Source organism: Phocoena phocoena, chromosome 1, assembly GCF_963924675.1.
Source record: "Phocoena phocoena chromosome 1, mPhoPho1.1, whole genome shotgun sequence".
NCBI lineage: Eukaryota > Metazoa > Chordata > Mammalia > Artiodactyla > Phocoenidae > Phocoena > Phocoena phocoena.
The window spans coordinates 150,714,265-150,735,635 of NC_089219.1; the positions used below are offsets into that span (position 1 = coordinate 150,714,265).

The window sequence follows — 21,371 nt, forward strand, 5'->3', positions numbered from 1 at the left end:
ATTGCTCAAAATCCACAGTTGGTATTTCCACATAGTAGGTCTCCCAAAGCATTTGTCAACTGAGTTCAAGGGCTACAACCAGCACCTTCGAACTTCAAGCCCAAGCTTCTGTCCATACAGCTGTCCTCAGATGCAGAAAATTGGTAAGGAGGCTCTTTTATCCTGAAGACAGGCATAAGGGGAATGACTGTGGCGCACATAAAGCATGGGAGGACCCTCCAAGGCAAAGAAATAGCAGAACTGGTAGTTTCTAATAGTCTTTAGAAGCTGCCTCAAGGCACTTTGAACCCTGGTGACCCATTCTCACTGAACACAACATGTTTTCTCAGTTCCTGACTTCCTCTTTGGTTTGCTGGTATATTCTTTTTCATCTAAAACTAGCAAATAAGATAGGCTGTCATTTCCTCATTTTCAAGCCGTACGCCTTGTGGGGGCCAGAAATCTCTTTCAAGCATCAAACACTGAAGGGCTCCTGGGTGAGCAGTGGGTCTCTGTCCCCCTCTCCAGGGGCTCTTGGATGGGACCTTGGTCTGGAAGGAGCCATGGACCTCTGGCTTTGGTCACTTTACTTCCTGCCAGGTAAGTGTTGTGGGGAAACACACTGGACGTTGTATGAGGGCTTAATTGGCCACAGGTAGGGGAGTTGCTGTGCATCTCCAGCTCTGAAGTTTCTGGATGGATTTAGTTGTAAACCGGTACCTAGGGCAGGACATGGATGGAGGCCCTCCCCACTCCCAGTTAGTGCACCTCCCTCTACTCCAGACACACCTCCTGCTCGCTCAGGAGTTGACTTGTAAGGGCTGAAGGGCCACCTCTCCAGACATATCGGCCTGTTAATATGGAATCTCAAAGCAAGTGCCTCCTAAGTTCTTTCTTCTTACTTCTACATTCTCTTTCTCTGGATCTCTTTAATGCCTGAATTTTCAAAGTTCCAATGTAAATGAAGTCTCCCTAACCCATTTGGTAGCCCTAATCCATTTCCTGAGCTCCATATCTCAATTTACAGCTGTCTCCTGGGCACTCCCACTTCCATATCCCATCAAGATCAGAAATGCAACAGGCCTAACACCTAACCTCAAATTCCTCACTGGTCACCACCCAAATCAGCTACTCTCTCTGTCTTAACTATCCCTGATATCAGCTGTAAAATGCCAAAATAGCTTTTTACCACCTCTTCCTATTTATCCCCAACCAGACTTTGACCTAATCAATGGCCAATTCACGTAGTTTCTAGATTCACATTTACAAGGATGAGAAGCCATGGCAGCCCCTACTAGAGACATAACAGAGGGAATGGAAAGGAAGACCACAGGATCACCTCTTAACTATCTCTCCCACTTCCTCCAACCTGACCAGCCTGTAGCTCCAGATCAACCTTCCTTCATCTTGACTATGATCATAGGATCATCCTTTCCAACAACCTTCCATGGCTCCCACTGCCTACTGGATCAAACTCCTTAAATACAAACTCCTCTCTCGGCCTCCCCGTTTTTTTTTTTTTTTTTTTTTTTTTGGTGGTACGTGGGCCTCTCACTGCTGTGGTCTCTCCCGTTGCGGAGCACAGGCTCCGGACATGCAGGCTCAGCGGCAATGGCTCACGGGCCCAGCCACTCCGTGGCATGTGGGACCCTCCCGCACCGGGGCACGAACCCATGTCCCCTGCATCGGCAGGTGGACTCTCAACCACTGCGCCATCAGGGGAGCTCTTGGCCTCCCCTTTTATACTCTGAGCTTATCATACTCCCCTGTACTTTCCTAACCTCCAGCCAATGGGACACCTCTTTGAACATGTGCTAGACTTTCCTGCCACCATGCCCTTGCTCATGCCATTCCCACTGCCGGGAATAGCCTTCCACTCACCTCCACCATTTATGGGTCCTTCAAATCCCATCTCAACCTCCACTTTCTCGTACATGTTCCACAGGCCCCTCTTCTGAACCCCAGTAGCTGACCCCATTCTACCTTGTATTGTAGCTCAAGGTGTGTCCACCTTATTTCTTATTTTATTGATTCAATGGTAAGCTTCTTGGGGGTCAAAGTTGTTTTTTATTCATACTTGCTTTCTTTGTAATGGCTGGAGTTTGGAAGAAAGTCAAATCTTTGAATCAAATATTGGAAATCCCTAAAAACCCAAGGGAATGAAGTTTTAATGAAACAGACTCTGTGAGAGGCGGTAGGACATAGGTGATCACAGTGGATGGTTAACTAAACTTAGACCTGAGAGGGAAGAAGGATTGGGTAGACGTGGAAAATGTCTAGGAGTGAAGGGTACCTAAATTGTACCCCTGCAGTCTGTCCTGAGCAATCTGACCCTTCTAGCCAGAGGTGTCCTTGCTCTGGGCCTGGTCCTTCTCCACTTGTGCCCATCTCCACAGGGTGAGGCGTTCAAGGCCCAAAAGGATGTGCCTACTCCAAGCCCACACCCACACCCCCTCTTCTAGACCTCAAATTCCCTGTCCAAATGTCTCTGGAACCACCTTCAATGACTGTGTGAGATTCTATCCTGGGTCTTCTGTCCTAGGGTGACCCCTTGACCTACAAAAGGGTGGCTACAGGTGGCTGTTTGGGAAGGAGATGGATGGAGCTTGTACACGCAAGCTGGGTCATCCCCCATGTATATACCAGGACCATTGTGGAGTGGGCAGGAGCCAAGGATGAGAACAGAAAGGAGAGAGGCCAGAGGATAGAGGCAGGAAACTTGGAGCCATTTTTCCCTGCATAGCCATGTATTAGAATGGACATCCAAGGAGTGTGTAAATTTGTCAAGATAGGGGGATAATTTATTCAACAGTTTTTTAGCCTGATAATTAACTGAAAAATATTTAGACGTATGATATTTGGGTCTTATTTGTATTCCTGCCCCAGGTCCTGCAAATGTGGGGGTGGTCCTGGTCCCAGAGCCCAGTGCGTGAGGCACAGACTATAGGCCACATCGCCTGGGGCCCTAAGTGGAGTTCCATAATAAAGCAAGGCAGTAGCATAGGGTATACACTTTCAAACTTTTTTTACCTTGACCCATAATAATAATAATACATACACTTGATGCTGTGACCCAGTACACATACGCATACCTAAAATTTATTCTTGATTCTTTAATATGGGGATGACTTTGGGGCTTCAGCACTTGGACAGATGTTGGTGCTATTTTTGGAGATGGGAACAGCTTGTGAAGGAACAGGCTTTGGAAGAGAAATCAAGAGGGTTTTGTTTGTTTGTTTTTGCCATTTAAGTCTGGAAAATATCTTATATGTTTGAGGGAAGTGCAAGAGCAGGTGTCAAAAAGGCAAGTCTGGAGCCCAGAGGTAAAGACAAGACTGGAGATCCATATTATGGTGAGATCTATATAGAGCTGGTATTAAAAGCCATGGAAGCAAATGAGCTAGTGTGGGGGGAAGCAAGGAGGACAGAGAAGAGATCAGGCCCAGCGTCAGGCCCAATGCTGATAGAGAAGGGGAAGGAAGGAAGGGAGGAGGAGGAGAACTAAAGTGAACAGATAAGGAGAGATAAGTCAGGAGATTGCAAAGGAACAGTCATTGAGAGTGTAATGTCGGGGAAGCCAGGAGAGGAAAGCATTTCAAGGCAGGAAGGCTCAATTCCACCAAATGCTCCCAGGAGAGCAAGAAAAAAAAGGATAAAGAAGTGACCATCCAACATGGCAACAAGGAAAGTTTTGGTGACCTTGACCGGAGCAGTTTCAGCGGAATACTGGAGCCATAATTCTGACAGATATAGGTGGAAGAGGAATCGGGAGTTGGAGGAGTGGATTCAGTGATTTTGAGAAAGTGAACAGAAGAGGGGTGGCAGCTGAAGGGGAGGGGAGAAGTCGACCAAGGGTTTTTCCAATATGGGCCATATCAGGGCGTGTGTGTAAGCCATGCAATGCTGGAGGAGAAGAACCAGTGAGACAGACAGAGAAAGGGGGTGATCGCAGAAGACATGCTCTAAAGAAGGTGATGGCATGGATTCAGGATAAAGGTGACAGGACTGGCTTTTGAGAGGAGGGGGACACTCCATCCACAGCGACTGGGCCGAGGGCAGACAGCGGGCCCAGACACACACAGGTTAGTGTGGGCAGAAGTGGGAAGGAGCATAGGATGCTTCCCATGCTTTTAAAAAAATCCACGCTCCATTGGATAAACATAAAACTCTCAGGTCAGCTCCCTTCTTCCAGAGATTCTGCTGTGACTTGAGTTGATAGGGTCCTCATCGATCTTCCCACCTAGAAAATCACTGCTACACGGAATCCAAAGTCTGTTCCCAGAGCACGGCCACCAGCCAAGGCCTTGGGGGCCTTTACCTTATTTTGCATTATGAAAAAAAGATTTTTTCCATGTTCCAAATTGGATATTTATATCCAACTATATGTTGAGAGTGACTTTTTAAGCTACATATATCCCTTTCCCCTACCATCACCACTGAAAATCAAATCACCAACTTAAAGATTAATGACACTTAGTTAGCAGCCTCTCTAAAATGTCAATATTAAACAGCTTGGTTCCTTTAGATACCTTCTCCCACCCCTTTCTTTTTTCCCCTGAATCATTTGGAAATGTAGTTAAGGGGTCCAGAATTGCAAAAAGTCAAGGGCACCTGGGATGCTTATCTAAGAATGCAGATCCATAGGCCCCATCCTAAGCAGATATAATCACATTGCTTAAGGGCAGGACCAGGTTATCTGTATCCTAGCAAGTTCCCCCAAAGGAGTCTTATGCACACTGTACCTAAGTTCTAAACCTGGAGGTTATATCCATCTTTTTTTCTACTTGGGAAATCTGCTTTTGGTTAGAAGCTACTATGAACTCCAAGAAGAACGGCATCTGGTCATTTTCATCTCACCCATTAGTGCTTCCTTGGGACCAGAGTTCAGTGTACCCAGCAGCTTTCCTTGTGCTTCATGCATCCAAAGTTTGCATGATAAGGATGTCTTAGTCAGCTCCAGCTGCTGTAACAAAATACCATAGACTGTGTAGCTTAAATAACAGACATTTATTTCTCACAGTTCAGGAAACTAGAAGTCCTAGATCAAGGTGCTGGCAGACATGATTCTCTGTGAGGGCCCTCTTCCTGGTTTGCAGCCATCTCCCTGTGTGCTCACATGGTCTCTTCTTGTGCACATGGAGAGAACAAGGACACTAATCCCATTATGAGGGCTGCATCCTCATGACCTCATCTAACCCTACTTACCTTCCAAAGGCCCCACCTCGTAATACCATCACTTTGGGGGTTGGAGTTTCAACACATGAATTTTGGGGAGATACAAACATACAGTCCATAACAGAGGATCTGGGCAAGCCAGGGGGTTACCAGCAGCTCATCGCTGAGCAGAGAGAGGCCACTGGAGGCATCTGCACAGGTGATGACCCCTCTCTGCTCTGTCTTGCGCCTGCCCGTTTTACAGCATCTCACCCTTGAGAAAGCAGCAGGCGTGCCCTTTTCTGGCTGGGTTGGTCCAAAAATGTTTGCACGCTCATTCTCAGGTGCTGGGCTTTACACACAGGTATGGTCCTTCTGGACATACAGGGGATTCACCTATCCCCTTGGTTGGGTGTTTGTCCTTTGATGGGTCACCCTTCCACTGGCACGTTCCAGTCACAGGGCTACCTCACACGTCTGTTTCCAGGGGATTTAAAGCAGTGTTGGGTTATTCATGAAGGGTTTCCATGTCAGATCATACGTGTCTGGTGGGCCCCTCTTCTCCCCACCACACTTACCAGCTACACTTTCAGATCTTAACATACTCCTGTAAATGTCCCCAGCTTGCCCCTCTCTAGCCTCCTCTACCCCCATCTCATGTTCCCATGGTTGTTTCTGTTGTCCATGTTCTTCCCTCTCCCCAGAACATCCTCCTCCACTCTCTCTGCTCATCTAGGAGGCTCCAGTCCCACTTCTTTCCTTGACTCCTTGGAGCTATTCTTTTTTTTTTTAAAGAGAGAATCTTTTTTTTTTTTTTTTTAATTTACCTTTGGCTGCATTGGGTCTTCGTTGCTGTGCGTGGGCTTTCTCTAGTTGCGGTGAGTTGGGAGTTACTCTTTGTTGCAGTGCACGGGCCTCTCACTGTGGTGGCTTCTCTTGTTGCGGAGCATGCATTCTAGGTGCATGGGCTTCAGTAGTTGTGGCACACAGTCTCAGTAGTTGTGGCGTACGGGCTTAGTTGCTTGCAGCATGTGGGATCCTCCCTGATCAGGGCTCGAACCAGTGTCCCCTGCATTGGCAGGTGGATTCTTAACCACTGTACCACCAGGGAAGTCCTAGAGCTATTCTTAATGTTTGCTCTATGGATGAATTTCAGGAAGTTTGTGAACATCCCTCCCCACCTCATGAACATGCCATGTTCTCTCTCCTGTCCCAGCCTTTTTGGGGGTGGTTCTCACTGTCTAGAAGGGTCTCTCCTCCACCCTAGTCCACAGCTCCCTCCCCCCACACACATTTCATCCTCCGAATTGTCTTCCCAGAAATATACAGACACTTATTGGGACCCAGTTAGCTGACAATTAATCATACTTGGACTTACTTTCTTCTCCAGCTTAGACCTGCCTTCTCTCAGCCAAAGCATAAGCTTTTTGATGTCAGGGACTCAGAAACCACACCTTTTATTCCACCCTGCTCCACACCACCCCCAATGCACATACAATGTGCACACACACTCAAATATACCCTTGTTTCCTTCTGGGTTCCCTTCCTCAGTGAAGACAACACCATCATTCTCTGAGTTGCCGTCCACACCCAGTCCTTCAGGTCACAACTTACACAGCACGTCTTCCAGAAAGCCTTCCTCAAATTATATCATCCTCTGCGGCAGACTGGATCAGGCGCCCCTGCTCGCTGCTCCCAAGGAGCTCTGTGTATCTACGCCATGGGATTTACTATACTCTGCTGTCACATAGTGGCCATCCATTTGTATCATTCAATAAATGATTCGTTCTGTGAGGGAGGGATGCCGGGCACCTTATCACATGAAAGGCATTCAACTGATACTTGTTGAATTATTGAATAAAAAAACTGGAGGTGAATGCTTGTTTTGATTGGTTGGATGGATCTGAGCAAAACAAAACTAGACAGAAAACCCATTGGAGCAAATTGTACCGTGCCTCCCGACACCACCCTGAAGTCACTCAGGGATCATGGGCTGGTTGTGGGGATCACTGTGGCACATTACCTCCCCCTGGAGTGGGGTAGTAGCTTTGACTGTATTTTCAGGGGGTTGATGTCTGGGCCCATATGGGTTCAGGTTTGGTAACAAGGCTGAGGATTACATTAAGGCTTGGGCTGGGGAGAGACTCAGCCTTGGGCATAGGGCTAGGGATGGACATAGAGCTGGGCCAAGAATATAAATAGGGTTGGGGATGGGAAGAGACTGAGGATGCAGCCAGGGCTAGAGATCATGAGAGGGCTGAGGCTCAGGGCTGGCTGAGGCTTGGGCTGCGAATGGGGATGGAGTTGGAAATAGGGATGAGTGTGAGGCTGGGCTGGGGCCTGGGTTGGAAACAGGGCTGGAGTTGGGGATGGGGCTGGGGCTGGGGCTTCCTCTACATTAACTCCCTCTCCCTGCAGTAGCTGGAGCCCTGAGGGTCGTTCCAGAAGTAAAGGTGGAGGGAATGCTGGGAGGATCCGTTGTCATCGAGTGCCCGCTTCCTGAAATGCATGTGAGGATATATCTGTGCCGGACAATTGTTGCGTCTGGAGGATGCACCACCGTGGTGTCCAACAGGAACTTCGTCAAGAAGGAATTCAAGAATCGAGTCACACTGGAGCTGTGTCCAGACAGGAATCTGTTCCTGGTGGAGATGACAGAGCTGGTCGAGAGTGACAGCGGGGTCTATGCCTGTGGGGCAGGCATGGACACAGACCGGGGCAAGACCCAGCAGGTCACCCTGTCTGTTCACAGTGGTAGGTGCCCCATACGATGGAGGCTCTGGCCACCCAGAAAACGTTTCCACTCAGGAAGGCTGGGACAACAATGGGACTGCAGCAGTCCCCACACTCTTACACTATTCCCATATTAGCAAGTCCAGTAGGAATTGGGATCTGTAGAGTTGAAGCCTCATAGAGTCAATGAACTTCACGGTCCACCAAATTTTCTATCTAAACTGTATGAAAGGGACAGGATAGGTGCTCTCCTTGTGTGGTATTTTACTCATCCTACCCAGGGCACAAGGCGAGTGTGGGGTGAGATTGAGGAGGGGCTCTGAGACTGAAGGAAATTGGAAGCAAAAGGACATAATTATTACCATAATTGTCCCATGAGAGATATCAGGGATAAATATAAAGGAAAGACAATCATTTTTCACAGTTGATGGCCAAATTTGTTACTTTATGATCTGATCCTTTCTTTATGTCTCCCGAATCCTTCCTTTTTTCTTTTCTCCACTGACTTCCTCAGACATACACAGCACTAATTCAACAACCTAGATTCCCAATGGTCTCCGATGGCTTTGCAGGGAATGCCGACGGGGTTAGGGTGAAAGAGGATTTCTGTCAGGGAAGCCCCCAGCCTGGTTATTTTTCTTTTCCCTGCCCTCATCCCCTCACTGCTATCTGCCCTAGCTGAGTCAGCCTCAGCTCATAGCAGCGGTCCCTTCCCCAGGCCTCAGTCTCGTCCTAGAGACCACCAATGGACTCCTCTTGCCTCCGGTAGATTACGGGCCTTTCTGGGAAGAAGAGCCACTGCCTGAGCCTCCAGCATGGTTTAACAGATTTCTCCAAATGCACATGCCTCTTTGGTTCCAGATGCCTGAACATGCCAGCTCTTTGGAATTCATATCCAAAGGTCAGTTCCCCAAAGGTAGGGGAGGGGAGGTGGGGGAGATTCTGTGGCATTGTGAAAATGGAGGAGGGGGAATATGTTCAGCTCGTAGGATGGTTGGCAGAGCAGAGCTGCGTCTCAGATGTGTATTTCCCTGCCTTAGGAGGGGGTACCTCCCTGAGATCTGCATTCCAAGTCTTTCAAGCCCATCCTTCAGCCCGTACACTTGGCACTCGTTGCAGAAATGACCCATCACCACCAGGTGGCACCACATGTAATGAAGTTTGTGCTCCATTCACAAAATCTAGCTCTTTTATGAATGACTGCGGGGAAACCAAGACTGGGCAGACGTTTCCCAGCCAGAGGTCCTCCTGCTTCCTGCTCCCCATAGGGCTGTCTTCCATTTGCTGGCATACTGATTTAACAGCTCTATTTTACAATAACAAGATCAATCACGATTATACTAATGATACTTTTACATTTCTATACCATTTTCCTGTCTTAAATGCATTTTGACATGCAATAGTTACATCACATCCTCACATCTGCCCTGTGAGGTAGATACATTAATTGAATATTGTTGCACTAAAAGACTGCTGGCCATTGAGAGAGGGATCGTGTAACTGAGCTCACTGTATACTCAAGGTTGTGACTGACACGTGTGGGATGGGGGAGAATAGACAAGCACATAGATACAACACAAGGCAGAGTGGGAATTGAACTACAAACAAGGTTTTGTCCATGCTTAGAGGAGCGCAAGCTCTTCTACCTGGGAAGTCAGGGAAGACTTCCTGTAGGAAATGGAGTTTGAAGCAAATATAGACAGAACGTACTAGATGCAGATGGCATGCTCAGGAGGCATTTCAGGTGACAAGGACTGTGAGAACAAAGGTAGTCTAGGTAAAAGGGAAGCATGTGCTCTGGAAAGAAATGGTTGGCCCAAGGTTGCTGGAGACTAGAGTTTCTTCCTGCTGTCTTCTGTAGTAACCACACCAGCTCAAAGGACCGAGGCCCCTCCAGCACACCATGCCTCCCCCACCACCTCAATCACCCACCGCCCTCGAGTTTACAGGGCATCTTCAGTAGCAACTGCCCAGCCCACCACCCTCCTGCCATCTGCCACAGCCTCAAAAACCTCAGCACAGGAGGAACTGCTCAGGCTCCAGACGGCCAGCTACAACCGCCAAACCAGGCTTCACAGGCAGAGGTAAGAGGCCTGCACCGTCCAGGGTGAGAATTCTGTTAACAAAGGGACAAACTTGTGAGCTACCTCCAAAAAAGTTGGCCACTTGCGTGCTGCCTTAACCCCCTCCCTTCCTGACCTCTCCCTTCTCTCTCCCCCTCCTTCCCTCCTCAGTTCACTCAACCACGGCCCAGGCCCCGTGTCTGGGATGGAAGATCAAGGCTTCTACATCCTGACCCCCACCATCCTGGGTCTCATCCTGCTGGCACTTCTGGGGCTGGTGGCGAAGAGGGTCATTCAAAGGAGGAAAGGTGAGGGCGCCAGGCTAAGTTTCGGAGAGCCGAGCTTCCCCCAAATCCCAGCGCATTCAGATCCCTCTGACCTCCCGGGGACACTCAGGAGCTTTAGATGAGCAGCCTGGGGTGTGCGGAACGTGGCACGGGGCTCAATGGTCTGGAAATGGGGGCGGGGAGGAGCGCGGCCTGGGCCCTTTGGTCTTCAGTAAGCACCCACATGTCAGACATTGCCAAACACCAGGGAAACAGACAGACTTTAGTTTTCTAAGACTGGGAGGGGGTGCCCATGGGCCTCTGACGCCCTCTTCCTCTCTCCTTCCCTGTGGCTTTACCGAGAAGCTCTCTCCAGACGGGTCCGCCGACTGGCCGTGAGGATGCGCGCCCTGGAGGCCTCACAGCGGCCCCTGTCACAGCGGCCACGCGTGTCACAGCGGCCACGCGTGTCGCAGCGGCCACGAACCCAAAACAACGTATACAGCGCCTGCCCTCGGCGCCCTCGGGGGGTGGACGCTGCTGGTGAGCAGGCGGGCAGATGCGGGAGAGCGGGACAGGTCGCGGGGAGAGGGAGGCGGGCTGGGGGGAGAGCGGGGCGGGCCGGGCGTGCGAGCTGGAGCAGCAGACACTGCGCGGCGCAGAGGGTGAGCCAGAAAAACCCGCCTCCAGAACAGCCGCGTGCAGCGCGGCCGGCTCCTCCTCCCCAGGGTTTCCGGCAGAGCTGCGGGTGGGGCTGGATCCTCGGCCCCGCCCTCATGTCGGCCCTCCCGGTTCCTATTAGGTGAAGGGGCGGCACCTCTCCCAGGCCCCGGAGCATTGGCGCCCCCAGCCCCGCCGCAGGTAAGCTCCGCCCCGCCCCCTGATTGGTAGCTGCGGCCCTAATGGGCGGCCCCAGACCTGGGCTTGGACCCGAGCGCAATCGGTGGAGCTTCGGCTTAGCTGGAGGGCGGGGGCTTTCGCAGCGGCTCCCCGGGCCCTGAGTCTGGGAACTAGTATCAGTTTCCTCCTTTGATGGTGTCAGTAGTAGTACGCAACAGTTGTGGTAGACTTAGTTACACGGCTTTTAGCCAAGCATTTCTCATGGGATAAATGGGAGCTTAGTAGAGGATGATAGATGGTACCTCTACAAATACGTGAAGGGCTTTCATGTGGAAAAGATTCGATTTCTAGGTGATCTTAAGGGGGTGGAAGTTACCCAGTTTCACCTTAATATGAGGAAGTACTTTCTAGTAAGCCCTCGAAGATGAGAGGAGGTTGTTTACCCATCACTGAAGGCAGTTAAGCCTGACTTAGAGACGTAGATAAGATTCAACACTTTGGATGAAGAATATTCCTCTTGAAATCTAGATTTGGACATAGGGAACTCATCTTTCTTTCTTTTTTTTTCTTCTCATCTTTCTATTGATGGCCATTTGGCAGATGTGTGAAAAACCTTTAAACTATTCATTTTATTCTCTAAACCATTTTATTCTCTAAAGCAGCCTACCATAGCAGAAACATTATTACTTCAGGAACCAGTAAAAACTAAGTGTGGCAAGTTTCCCTGATTTAATTAGGGGGTAGGCTAAGCTAATGCAGCAAACCCTAAACCACGGCCCACAACCTGGAAGCCTATTTTCCTCTGAAGCAAAGGCAGGTAGCCAGGAGGAGGTGGCCTGAGCCATGGGGTCATCCAGGGACTCAAATGCCTTCTGCCTGTTGCTGCACCATCCCCTGGAGTCTTGCCGCGTCCATCCGTCCGCGGTCAATGCTCAATCACCAGCACCATGTCTGCATCCCAGCGCATGGGAGGAAGAAAGAGAAAGTTGCTTTTTTAAGAACATGACCCTGAAATTTCACACATCACTTCTACCTGCATCCCACTGGGCACAGTTTAGTCACGTGGTCACACCTGCCTTCAAGGGAGGCTGAATAATGTATCCCTGGCTCGGTAACCGTGCCTTGCTACAAAGGGGAGAGTGATGCCTGGCAACAAGCAACAGCTCTGCCCCCATCATGCCCAGCTTCTTGAGCTTGCCCTCAGCCCTGCTGGAGAAGGTTCACAGTAGCTTAGGTAGGTCCAGCGGTGCCCATCTATTCTACACTTACCTCAGCCCTTTTCTCTGGAGCTGCTCTGTGACCACACATGCCCTCACCTGGCCCAGTACCTTGCTCAAATTTTACCCTTCTTCCCTGCTTGAAACTCACATTCCCACTAGCAGGGATAAGAATCTTGATGGAGCAAGTTGACAACAAGGTGCCTATGATTAATGACTGAGTATTTTAAGCCTTCACAGGGAGTGACTTTTTAAAATTTTTTAAGCCAAATAAATCTCAAATGATGAACTGTAACAGGCAGTGGGAGATAATATTTTTGAAGCAAGCTGCTGCTTATTCCCTCTCTGGCAAAGTACAGAAAGTAACAGCTCCTTTCAGTGAGCACTTACTCAGCGCCTACTATGTTCAGGGGGCTGAACTTCTGGTTCTCAGCGCTTGTGTCAAAAATGTGTGACTTTCCCTGCTGCAGCCTCCCTGGGTGGATGTTACAATAGTTGTGCCATGTTAGAGTCATGGCATAGCCCTGCCCTCCAAGAACTGATCCGTCCTGAAGGCAGATGGTCCCGAACTTTCTTTCTGGGGAAGTGGAGTTCCACATGGCCTGCCACCTTCCTCTGCTTCACTAGCCGGCTCCTTCCTGGAATGCACTGTCATGTCACGTCACAAGCTCTCCATGGAATAAAAGCCCTATGGAGGTGCAGAGGATGACTCATGCTACTTCTGATAACTCCCTGAGAAGATGCATATTTATTCCACAAGTCACATCATCTAATCCCAGAGGGGAAACTCCTCCGGCAGCTGGTTCTCCTTCAGACCCATGCTTAGTCACATGATTTTAGTCTGAGCCCCGTTTAAGGCATTTCCTGTCACATTAGATCTAAGTGTTTTCCAGTTATTTGGGGTTGAGACGCCACCCTGAAAATCCCCAGGGCTGAGCCACCTGATGGAGCTCAACCACCTCTGTGTTTCACCCCACCCCATTGCCTGCTGTCGATGCTACAGTCACCCTACCCAGATCCAGTGATGCTTCTCCGGTTGTTCCCAGGTGTCGGAAACTCCCTGGCTCCATGCCCCAGCTGTGAAGATCAGCTGTGAATATGTGAGCTTCTACCACCAGCCTGCTGCCAAGATGGAGGACACGCATTCCGATGACTACGTCAATATTCCCTGCCTGACTCAGCTCTCCAGCTGTCCCCCTGGGCCCAGACCTTGGTGCCAATGAGTCTCGTCTCTCTGCTGGTTTCCAACACCCGCTCCATCCGTTTTCAGAACCCTCATTACTCCCACGTCCCACCTCGAGTCTCATCCCTGTCTTGTTTGCCCTGAGCACTGCTCAGTCCCCCCTCCCCCAGTTCTTCCTGGACACTTTTGCAGCCCCCTGTGGTTTTCAGGTGGGCTCCGGGAATGCAGAGCATTTGTCCTGATGCCACTTGCTTCCTTTCCAAGCCATGCAACAGGCTGTGGGATTTGCAGAGTGTCTTTGATCACATGGTCTTTGCTGTCCTGGATCCAGACCACATGGCCTTGGACTGGAGCCTAGGCATAGCTGTTGCTTTGAAAGCCCTTCTCGGTCTTGGGTTTCCCACCAGTAGAAGGTGCCTGAACTTCTTTGTGAGGACATGCTTCAGCCCTGAGCTAGGAAGGGACCTTGTTATGAAACACCCCTTACAACCTCTTTGCCCAGATCTTAGGGCCGGCATTTACTAGTGATCTTCTATTTGTCTGGAGTCCTATGGTCTGGAGTCCTCTGAGGGCAATTTATTTTGATGTGATGAAGGGTTGTAAATTTTCAGAACCATGCTTGTTAGTGCTGGTGATATATGTGGATACCCTCTTTACTCTAAGTCTTCCTCCCTTGATGCACCTAAGTACCCTGACTCCAGCATTCGTCCTCTTTCAGAAATAGAATAGTTTTTGTCATCTATTTATCCTTCTTCCATGCACTGAAATGTGTGCACTTATCTTAACCTTGGTCTATTTGAGCTATCCAAAGCCATTACATCTCTCTGCTTTCAGAAATGCACCTCTTCTCTTTGCCAGTCCTGGTGGCTTATAGCCAGGTGGGGTAGAACAAGGATATGGGATTCCTGGAAGGCCAGTTGTTCTGCAAGAGAACTCACGTCATGGAAGAAGAGACATCCCACCTCCTACGTACATTCATCATCTTGAGTGTTCTGTACAAGGGCAGAGTTAGGCAGACATTATGTGTTTGGATTGCAATCAACTACAAAGTTCAGTCAAAGCTTGAGGCTAGAGAATGTCCCGTCTTGCTTTTAGGAAGAAGGCCTTTCCCAGACACACAACTCAGCTTCTCTGGGCACTGGTCCAGTGATAGAAAGGAAAGGTTCCCGAGGTGCCTGCTTTTTATGAGCAGGGAATGTCATCACAGATGGGATAACACATAACCCTAACCCTAACCTAACCCTAAATTATATTCGCACCACCATCACACCTGTCATCCAGGTATGATGGCACCATCCACGAGGTCAGCTTGACGCTGGCACCCTCCCAAGTGGCAGATAAGGGACGAGTGAGTAGGATAAGAGAGAGAGTACCCTAGGGGCAGGGATGGTGGGAGTGAGGTGGGGAGTGTGGGCAAGAAATGCAGTGTTTAGGGAGAGTCTGCTTTGTTCTGGGCACCCCCCTGCATTATATCTTTTATCATTTATATTTCAAACCAGTGTCCTCACCCTCGTCCCAGTGCTCTGCATATGACCCCTGCAGGTGTCATGACAATGTGATTTCCATGCCCTAAAGTTCAACTTCACATCCCAACATCCCTCATTGTTCCTCAACAATTCAAAGACAGGTTTAAAAAAATCCAATTAAGCATTTACTGAGCACCCATCCTCTACCCCACGTGGTGGCAAAGATTGTGGAGGATCAGAGAGAAGCATGGGGCACTGTCTTTGCTGCCTTCACAGAACTTTCATTCTGACAAATAAATAAGGCATCGGTTAAAACACTGATAGGAATTAAATAGCGTTGTAATAAATATAGGAATCTGCTTTGTAGGTTATTTGCAGCACCCGAGGGAACCTTCCACGACTGTTGTTGGGGTCCCTTAAAGAATGAAGTCTTGGGCTTCCCTGGTGGCACAGTGGTTGGGGGTCCGCCTGCCGATGCAGGGGACACAGGTTCGTGCCCCGGACTGGGAAGATCCCACATGTCTTGGAGCGGCTGGGCCCGTGAGCCATGGCCGCTGAGCCTGCGCGTCTGGAGCCTGTGTTCCGCAGGGGGAGAGGACACAACAGTGAGAGGCCCACGTACCGCAAAAAAAAAAAAAAAAAAAAAAAAAAAAAAAAGTCTTTGAGGTTAGCCTGTGCCAAGGATGGGGCCCATTGTCAAGGATGTGAAGCACCCAGAGAACATCATGGGGAGGAACGCTTGTTTGAAATGACACAGAGAACGAGGAGGGTATCCTGGCCTAGGCCTTCAGACCTGGTAGAAATTCTCCATCCAGGTCAAGAGAATGTCCACTTCTCCAAAGGCTTTGGTCACAGCTGCTTCTCTGTCCAACTAAAGGGAAAGGAGAGTTGAAGATCTGTCACGTTAGCCACAAGAATAGGTTTCCTTCCGACTCCTGAACCCGGTCTGACTCCACATCATGAACTGAGTCCCCTTTGGGATGGCCTCTGACAAAGTCACCTACCCATCAATTATTCCCCGTCTATGAGTGTTGTCTGCTTCGGAGCTGAGGACAGATGGGTTGGTGAGTGGCAACGGATAAGGAGCAAGGGAAAAGCATCTGGAGTCCCTGACACTAAGAATCAGAATCCCAGCGCAGGGTGGAACTTGTCCATCCCCTGAGCCCACTGTGCAGATGAGGAAACTGAGGCCCAGGTGGCCCCTTTCCCTTGTATATTATTGCTCTTCACCATTTATTTATAAACTGGGGTATCTGTTCCTCAAAAAGTGATCAAAATTGTATTTGCTTCGCGGGGGAGCTGGGTATGAAATTCGGATTTTCTTTGTTGTCTTAATTTAGGAAAAGGCAACATAATTCCCGTAATTCTTTTTCACAGACTAGACCCTTTGAACATCATGGAAAACATGCAATGTGTGTTGTGCTCGGGGGTTCTCCCTTCCTTCCCCCTCACTTCTGACTCCAATCGCCCACCTCAAGTACCCAGAAAACTCTCACTTGGGAATGTCCTTGGTAGTGAAATCGTCTTGTAGGGAAATATAATAGCACTTTAACTTGAAAACTGGCAGAAAACTAGGCTGCCATTTGTGGTATTTATGCAGAGGACATGGCAAATGACGCAGCTACAGCTGTGCTAAGCCCGGTGGCTTTGGGGCCAGCCAGGTGGAGTCAGCTGCACTGGATTCTGGCACTCGGTCCCTGAGGAACAACCGTGTGACACTTCAGGCTAGTCTACTTCCAGCTGGGCACCTCTCCGTTCCTGGCTTTGATTACCTGTTTAAATGCTCGCTGGAACAGCAGAAACCGTCTATGTGCACTCTCACTGATGGAAAACATCTCCTTTTCCTGCTGGATAACAGAAAAAAAGTGTGCCAAGTGTCGGGTAGGAGCGGAGGCAAGCTGCCTCCCACTCCTTCCTAATGACGCCGGAGGGGTGCCCAAGGCCTAAGAGGACAACTCCAAATCCCGCGTCCCCAAGGTAGCCAATGCTGAACTCCCACCATGCAGCAGGGACTGTGTCCTTTAATTCTCACAGTAGTCTTGCCACGTAGGGGTGATTATCAGCATTTTATAGATAAGAAAACCAAAGCTCAGAGAGGTGGACCACCTTGCCAATGGACACCCAGTTGGTTAGAAGCAGACCTTGATTTGAGCGCGGAACTGCTGGTGCCCAGAGCCTGTGCTCTTTTCCATGACACCTGCAGCTCCCTGTCGTGGAATAAAAGCCAGGGCCAAATAAGGGAAGACGAGTCTTCTGAAAACGTAGCATTTCCTGTGGGCCTCAGTCCCAGCTTTGTTCTACTCACACTGGGTTGCAGTTTGGACACGATGACAATAAAGTTGTTGGCCAGAGTAGAGAATGACTTCAGGATCCCGAATTCAACTGCCTTATCGCGGTAGTTTTTGAAGACGGTGTTCAAGTAGAACTCCAGCAGGGCATGGATGAGGTAGCAGCTTTCAGCCTCCTGGGGAGGGGTGGGGTCATTGCGGAGCCAAGGCCTCTGCCCACCCCAGTCCTGGATGAACCACTCACGTGCCATGCAAGGCAAGATAAGCACAGTAGAGGCAGCAATCGTCTAGGAGATGCTGATAAATGTTAGATCTTAAGGAGCCTCCAGGCCCCTTTGTTTGACAGGAGGAACCGCAGACCCAGAAAGGAGGGACTCACCCAGGGTCCCATGGCCGGTCAGTAGCAGACACAGCCTAGCCCCCAGGACTCCTGACTCCCATCTGGTTAGTATTCTTTCTTCTATACCACATGGCCTCTCTAATAGCTCTGGGCGGTGATGGACCTTGAAAAGCACCAGATCTTGATTGGTTGAGAGTTGGCAGGGAAAAGTCTTGGAAGGAGAAGAAATGAGGAGAAAAGAAAACTAAGTATCCCTGAGCACAGGGATTGCACACTGGCCCTCTGAAGTGCCACAGAGGGAAGCTCAGCATCTCTCAGGGATCAGGGCTCAGTCGTCTCTGCTCACTGCCTAGATGGGTGATGAGTAACAGGTGAGAAAAAAGCAGGGGCATGGAAGTGGCCTAAGTACATGCTCACTGGGCCAACAAAAGCGAAAGAGAAATCTAGATTGATGGCAACTCTGGCTAAATGGAGACAGAGGTTTACAAGCCTCAATCCCCGCCCCTCTCCTCATGCCACATGTTCACATACCCCAGATACTGAGATGACAACCCCAGATATTACTTCTCTGGCTCACTACCAAGCCGTGTCCTGTGCAGGCTCAGCCCAGGGCAGGAGTGAAGTCCTCTGTCAGCCTCCCCTAGACAACCCCTCAGCGTCACCCATAGAAGACCAGCCACCCAGAGGAGGCACCATCCTTCCCCAGCATCTGATTACCGAGACATTCTGCAGAACCTCCTTCCGCAGCAGCTGGACGCTCGTGATATTATCCTGAGCTTGCTTTGGGAAAAGAAAGAACAGATGTCTCCAGGTTGGGGGTCAGCTTAGAAACCGACCTTGCAAATACACGCCGCTTCCCCAGACCCCTAAATCTATCCAGTCTGTGAGATCTCAGAGGCCAGAGGGAGGACCCAGGAAAGGCCATGCTGAGCTGGCCCCTGGGGTAGGGGTACAAGGTTCCAGGCCCAGAAAATCACCAATCTTGGCCCCCAGGGGCAGATGGAATCCCAGGAGCTCTTAGAGCTTTGATGAGGGACCTGTTTGATCCCTTTGGTCACTTGAGGCAGGGAGAAATAAGCCCATGTGGTTTAAGAACCACAAGGAATGGGATGTTACCCCCATATTCTGGGGCAGGTCGGGGGGCTGCCCTTGGAGCTTCCCCTGCAGCCCACCACTCATCCCAGTTCTTGAGTGTTGAGCCAAACAATGCTTGAGAGGAAGGAGTTTTAGAGCTCCTTTGTCCCACCTCCTCATTGTGCAAATAAGGAAACTGATGGGGGCGAAGGTAGGGGTTGCTGTACGGGGTTGGTTTCAAGGTCAAGATCATACATAGGTGCCCTGTCTCCAACGCAGCACCCTCCCCTCTTCCCTAGCTGCGTCATCAACTCCTTCTTTCTGCCTTGCATGTGGATTGTCCTTTAAGGACTACATGTCACAAGCTCTATTAACCATTCTTTCCCAGCTCAGCATTAAACATTCTTCGACCTTTACTCAAGGCCTAAGCAGGTGGGAACAGGATAGTAGGAGCTGGCAAAGCAGTAGGTGAAAACTCTGGTGGGTCTCGAAGGATTTCCCATGACTTCCCACTGGTGGAGTCTCATGTAACCCTGGGACATAGATGAAGCTCAAATGAATCGGGCTTCCTTCTTTATTCCTCGTGGGCTGTGTTTCTTTTCCTACAGACTGGCCACATCTTTCTGAGCCTCGGTTTCCCCAAGGGCAAGAGGAAATGCAGACTTGGGATACGTCTGATTTCACTAAGTTCCTAGATAGGAAAATGATGGTCATGCTGCAAAAGGCTCCACAATCATAAAATATTCTCCTCTGCCTAGAATCACCCCCACGGCTGGCTTCAGAACAGCGCTTCACTCACCACAATGTCCTTCATGGCCTGGAACGCTTCCCACAGTTCCTGAAGAACTACCCCTTCTACTTGGCAGGGCCCAAATTGGAATTCTTGGCCCCGGACCCCTGGCCCCTGGCTCCAGAAAAGCAGGATCAGACTCAGGCAGGGAAGGGCAGCCATGCGCACAGGAGAGCCCATCTGCAGCAGAGGAAGGACCGGGGCGATCCTGCTGGAAGAAAGGGAGGCATCCCTCTGAGGCAGGCCCTCTGCCCCAGGAGGGGTACACCCCAGAGTAATGCTCCTTGGCTCTGCCTTGGCCAGCCTCGGGGACACACAGATGGGAAACCTGAAACTAGAGTGGGTTCCCGGTGTTAGAATAATTCAAACATGTGGCCTTGCTGAGGTGCCCTGGGGTGGGGCAAGGTTCTTTCTGCCCCTCGGTCTCATACCCATTGATCTGGCTTTCCCACTATCTGCGCCACCCCCACCCCCACCCCGCCAATCCATGTCACACACACACCCCCTGCACCTCCTTCCTTGCTCTGTTACAGTCAACTCTAGTCAACAACCTGCTAGTCAGAATTAGACCAAAAAGAGTGAAGAAATGAGGAGTGCCGTTTCTTCACTCTTTTACAATGTGCCAAAGAACTCGTATAGGGAGCCCAAACTCAGCAGGATAGAGAGCTTAACTAGGCGTTTGCCTGTCTGAGTTCTGCCCTTAAGTCACCGGGCACACGTGGACAGGTCTTCCTCCCCTCTTCCCGGAGAAGGCCACCTCCGACTCATGAGGAGCCGTGGGTTTAATCCTGACCCACAGGGAAGGACTAGCTGATTGATAGGTTACGGTCACATACTCACTATGCCACCTCAACTGACGGACTGGCTCTTGACTCTAAGAATTAAATTTTCAGGTAACTGAACAAGTGGAGGAATCAGATTTCCAGAGGAATCACCTTTAAAACCTTCCACTGAAAGACTCTGTGAAGAGCTCCAAGCCAGAGGAAGGGAACCGCATTGTCTGTCTATCATAATCGTATGCAGAGATTTCTTCTCCCTAATTTCTTTGTCCTTTGCTTTTCTTCCTTCCTTCTTTCCTCAGAGCTCAGTCCCTCCCTCCCTTTCTTTCTCCTGGCCCTGGTCTCACACCTGAGGACGCTCAGTCTTCCACCCCTAAACTGGGCAGGAAGCGGAGAGAAGGCCTGTCTCTGGAGTGCCTGCCAACACATGGGCCAGAGAAGTGGACCCAGAACCAGCAGCCATTGTCCTGTCATGCAGCTCTGTGCTTCAGCCTCTCACTCACAGTCTTTCCATACCCTTCTTTCAAATTCCACAGGATCTGCAGCCTGTCTTGCAAATTCATCTCTAGGCCTCATAATCCTCCTGGCCTTCCTCTCCTCCAAGCTAAATTCTTCTGGGTGTTAAACCCGAGAAAGCAGCTCAGCCTCACGGTATATCTCACCCTTACATAAACACTGGAAAAATTGACTTCTGCCATCCCCCAGCTCCCATTCCCAGTAGGGCCGCGGTCAGTGTAAGGCTTCAAAGCCAAGTACTCAAGACTCTCCCATCACTCACCTCAGGTCCTAGAAGTGATGCTTGAGGGTTTGCTGTTTAGAGGTGGCTGGTTCCTGTTGTAGAGGAAGAGGGTTGGGCAGGCACCCCTACCATTCAGCTATCAGGGTGCAACTGTGAATGGAAGGCTCCTGTTCCAGCTATGGAAGCAGCTTCAAAAGTAAAGGTGCATAGGCAAGCCAGGCTTTGTGGAGCTTCCTATATATGGGGGCTGCGGGGGAGGGGCAGAGGAAGAAGAGGGAGGTGGAGAAAGGGAAATTGGTCATGCTTTCCTACAGAATTGCTTCACTGCCTAGTCACCCTTCACTCTGAGACAATGGGGCAATGGAGAAAGCAGCCTCTGAGGTGAGGTGATACCTGGGTCTGAGTTCTAGCTCTGTCACTGTCGGTGTGCCAGGGGCAGGGTGTCTAGCTACCTCAAGCC

General features: G+C 50.1%; 2 protein-coding genes across 2 annotated transcripts; one reads left to right on the forward strand and one right to left on the reverse strand.

Annotated features, from left to right (window-relative positions):
* The first annotated feature begins 542 nt into the window (after nt 1–542).
* FCMR (Fc mu receptor) lies at nt 543–13,475 on the forward strand. The gene is made up of 8 exons (XM_065885880.1): nt 543–579; nt 7,552–7,887; nt 8,636–8,767; nt 9,728–9,950; nt 10,101–10,237; nt 10,562–10,750; nt 10,998–11,056; nt 13,299–13,475. Exons 1-8 carry the CDS (start codon nt 543–545, stop codon nt 13,473–13,475), a joined length of 1,290 nt encoding a protein of 429 aa, XP_065741952.1.
* Nucleotides 13,476–15,688: 2,213 nt separating this feature from the next.
* Nucleotides 15,689–20,735, reverse strand: IL24 (interleukin 24). The gene is made up of 7 exons (XM_065871289.1): nt 20,676–20,735; nt 20,522–20,589; nt 19,403–19,601; nt 18,247–18,309; nt 17,207–17,365; nt 16,674–16,748; nt 15,689–15,772 (listed from the first exon to the last, which is right to left on the reverse strand). The coding sequence occupies exons 1-7, from the start codon at nt 20,733–20,735 to the stop codon at nt 15,689–15,691; spliced, it is 708 nt and encodes a 235-aa protein (XP_065727361.1).
* Nucleotides 20,736–21,371: the final 636 nt, after the last annotated feature.

Bases quoted from the DNA above. Each gene is read 5' to 3' on its own strand.
- FCMR (XM_065885880.1), top strand. From the start codon at position 543: ATGGACCTCTGGCTTTGGTCACTTTACTTCCTGCCAG. The intron at 10,751-10,997 runs GCAGATGCGGGA...GGTTCCTATTAG, and splicing joins CGCTGCTGGTGAGCAGGCGG to GTGAAGGGGCGGCACCTCTC. The intron at 11,057-13,298 runs GTAAGCTCCGCC...GGTTGTTCCCAG, and splicing joins CGCCCCCAGCCCCGCCGCAG to GTGTCGGAAACTCCCTGGCT.
- IL24 (XM_065871289.1), bottom strand. From the start codon at position 20,735: ATGAATTTGCAAGACAGGCTGCAGATCCTGTGGAATTTGAAAGAAGGG. The intron at 19,602-20,521 runs GTGTGAGACCAG...TTCTTCCAGCAG, and splicing joins GGAAGACTGAGCGTCCTCAG to GATCGCCCCGGTCCTTCCTC. The intron at 15,773-16,673 runs GTAATCAAAGCC...CTTTCCCTTTAG, and splicing joins TCCAGCGAGCATTTAAACAG to TTGGACAGAGAAGCAGCTGT.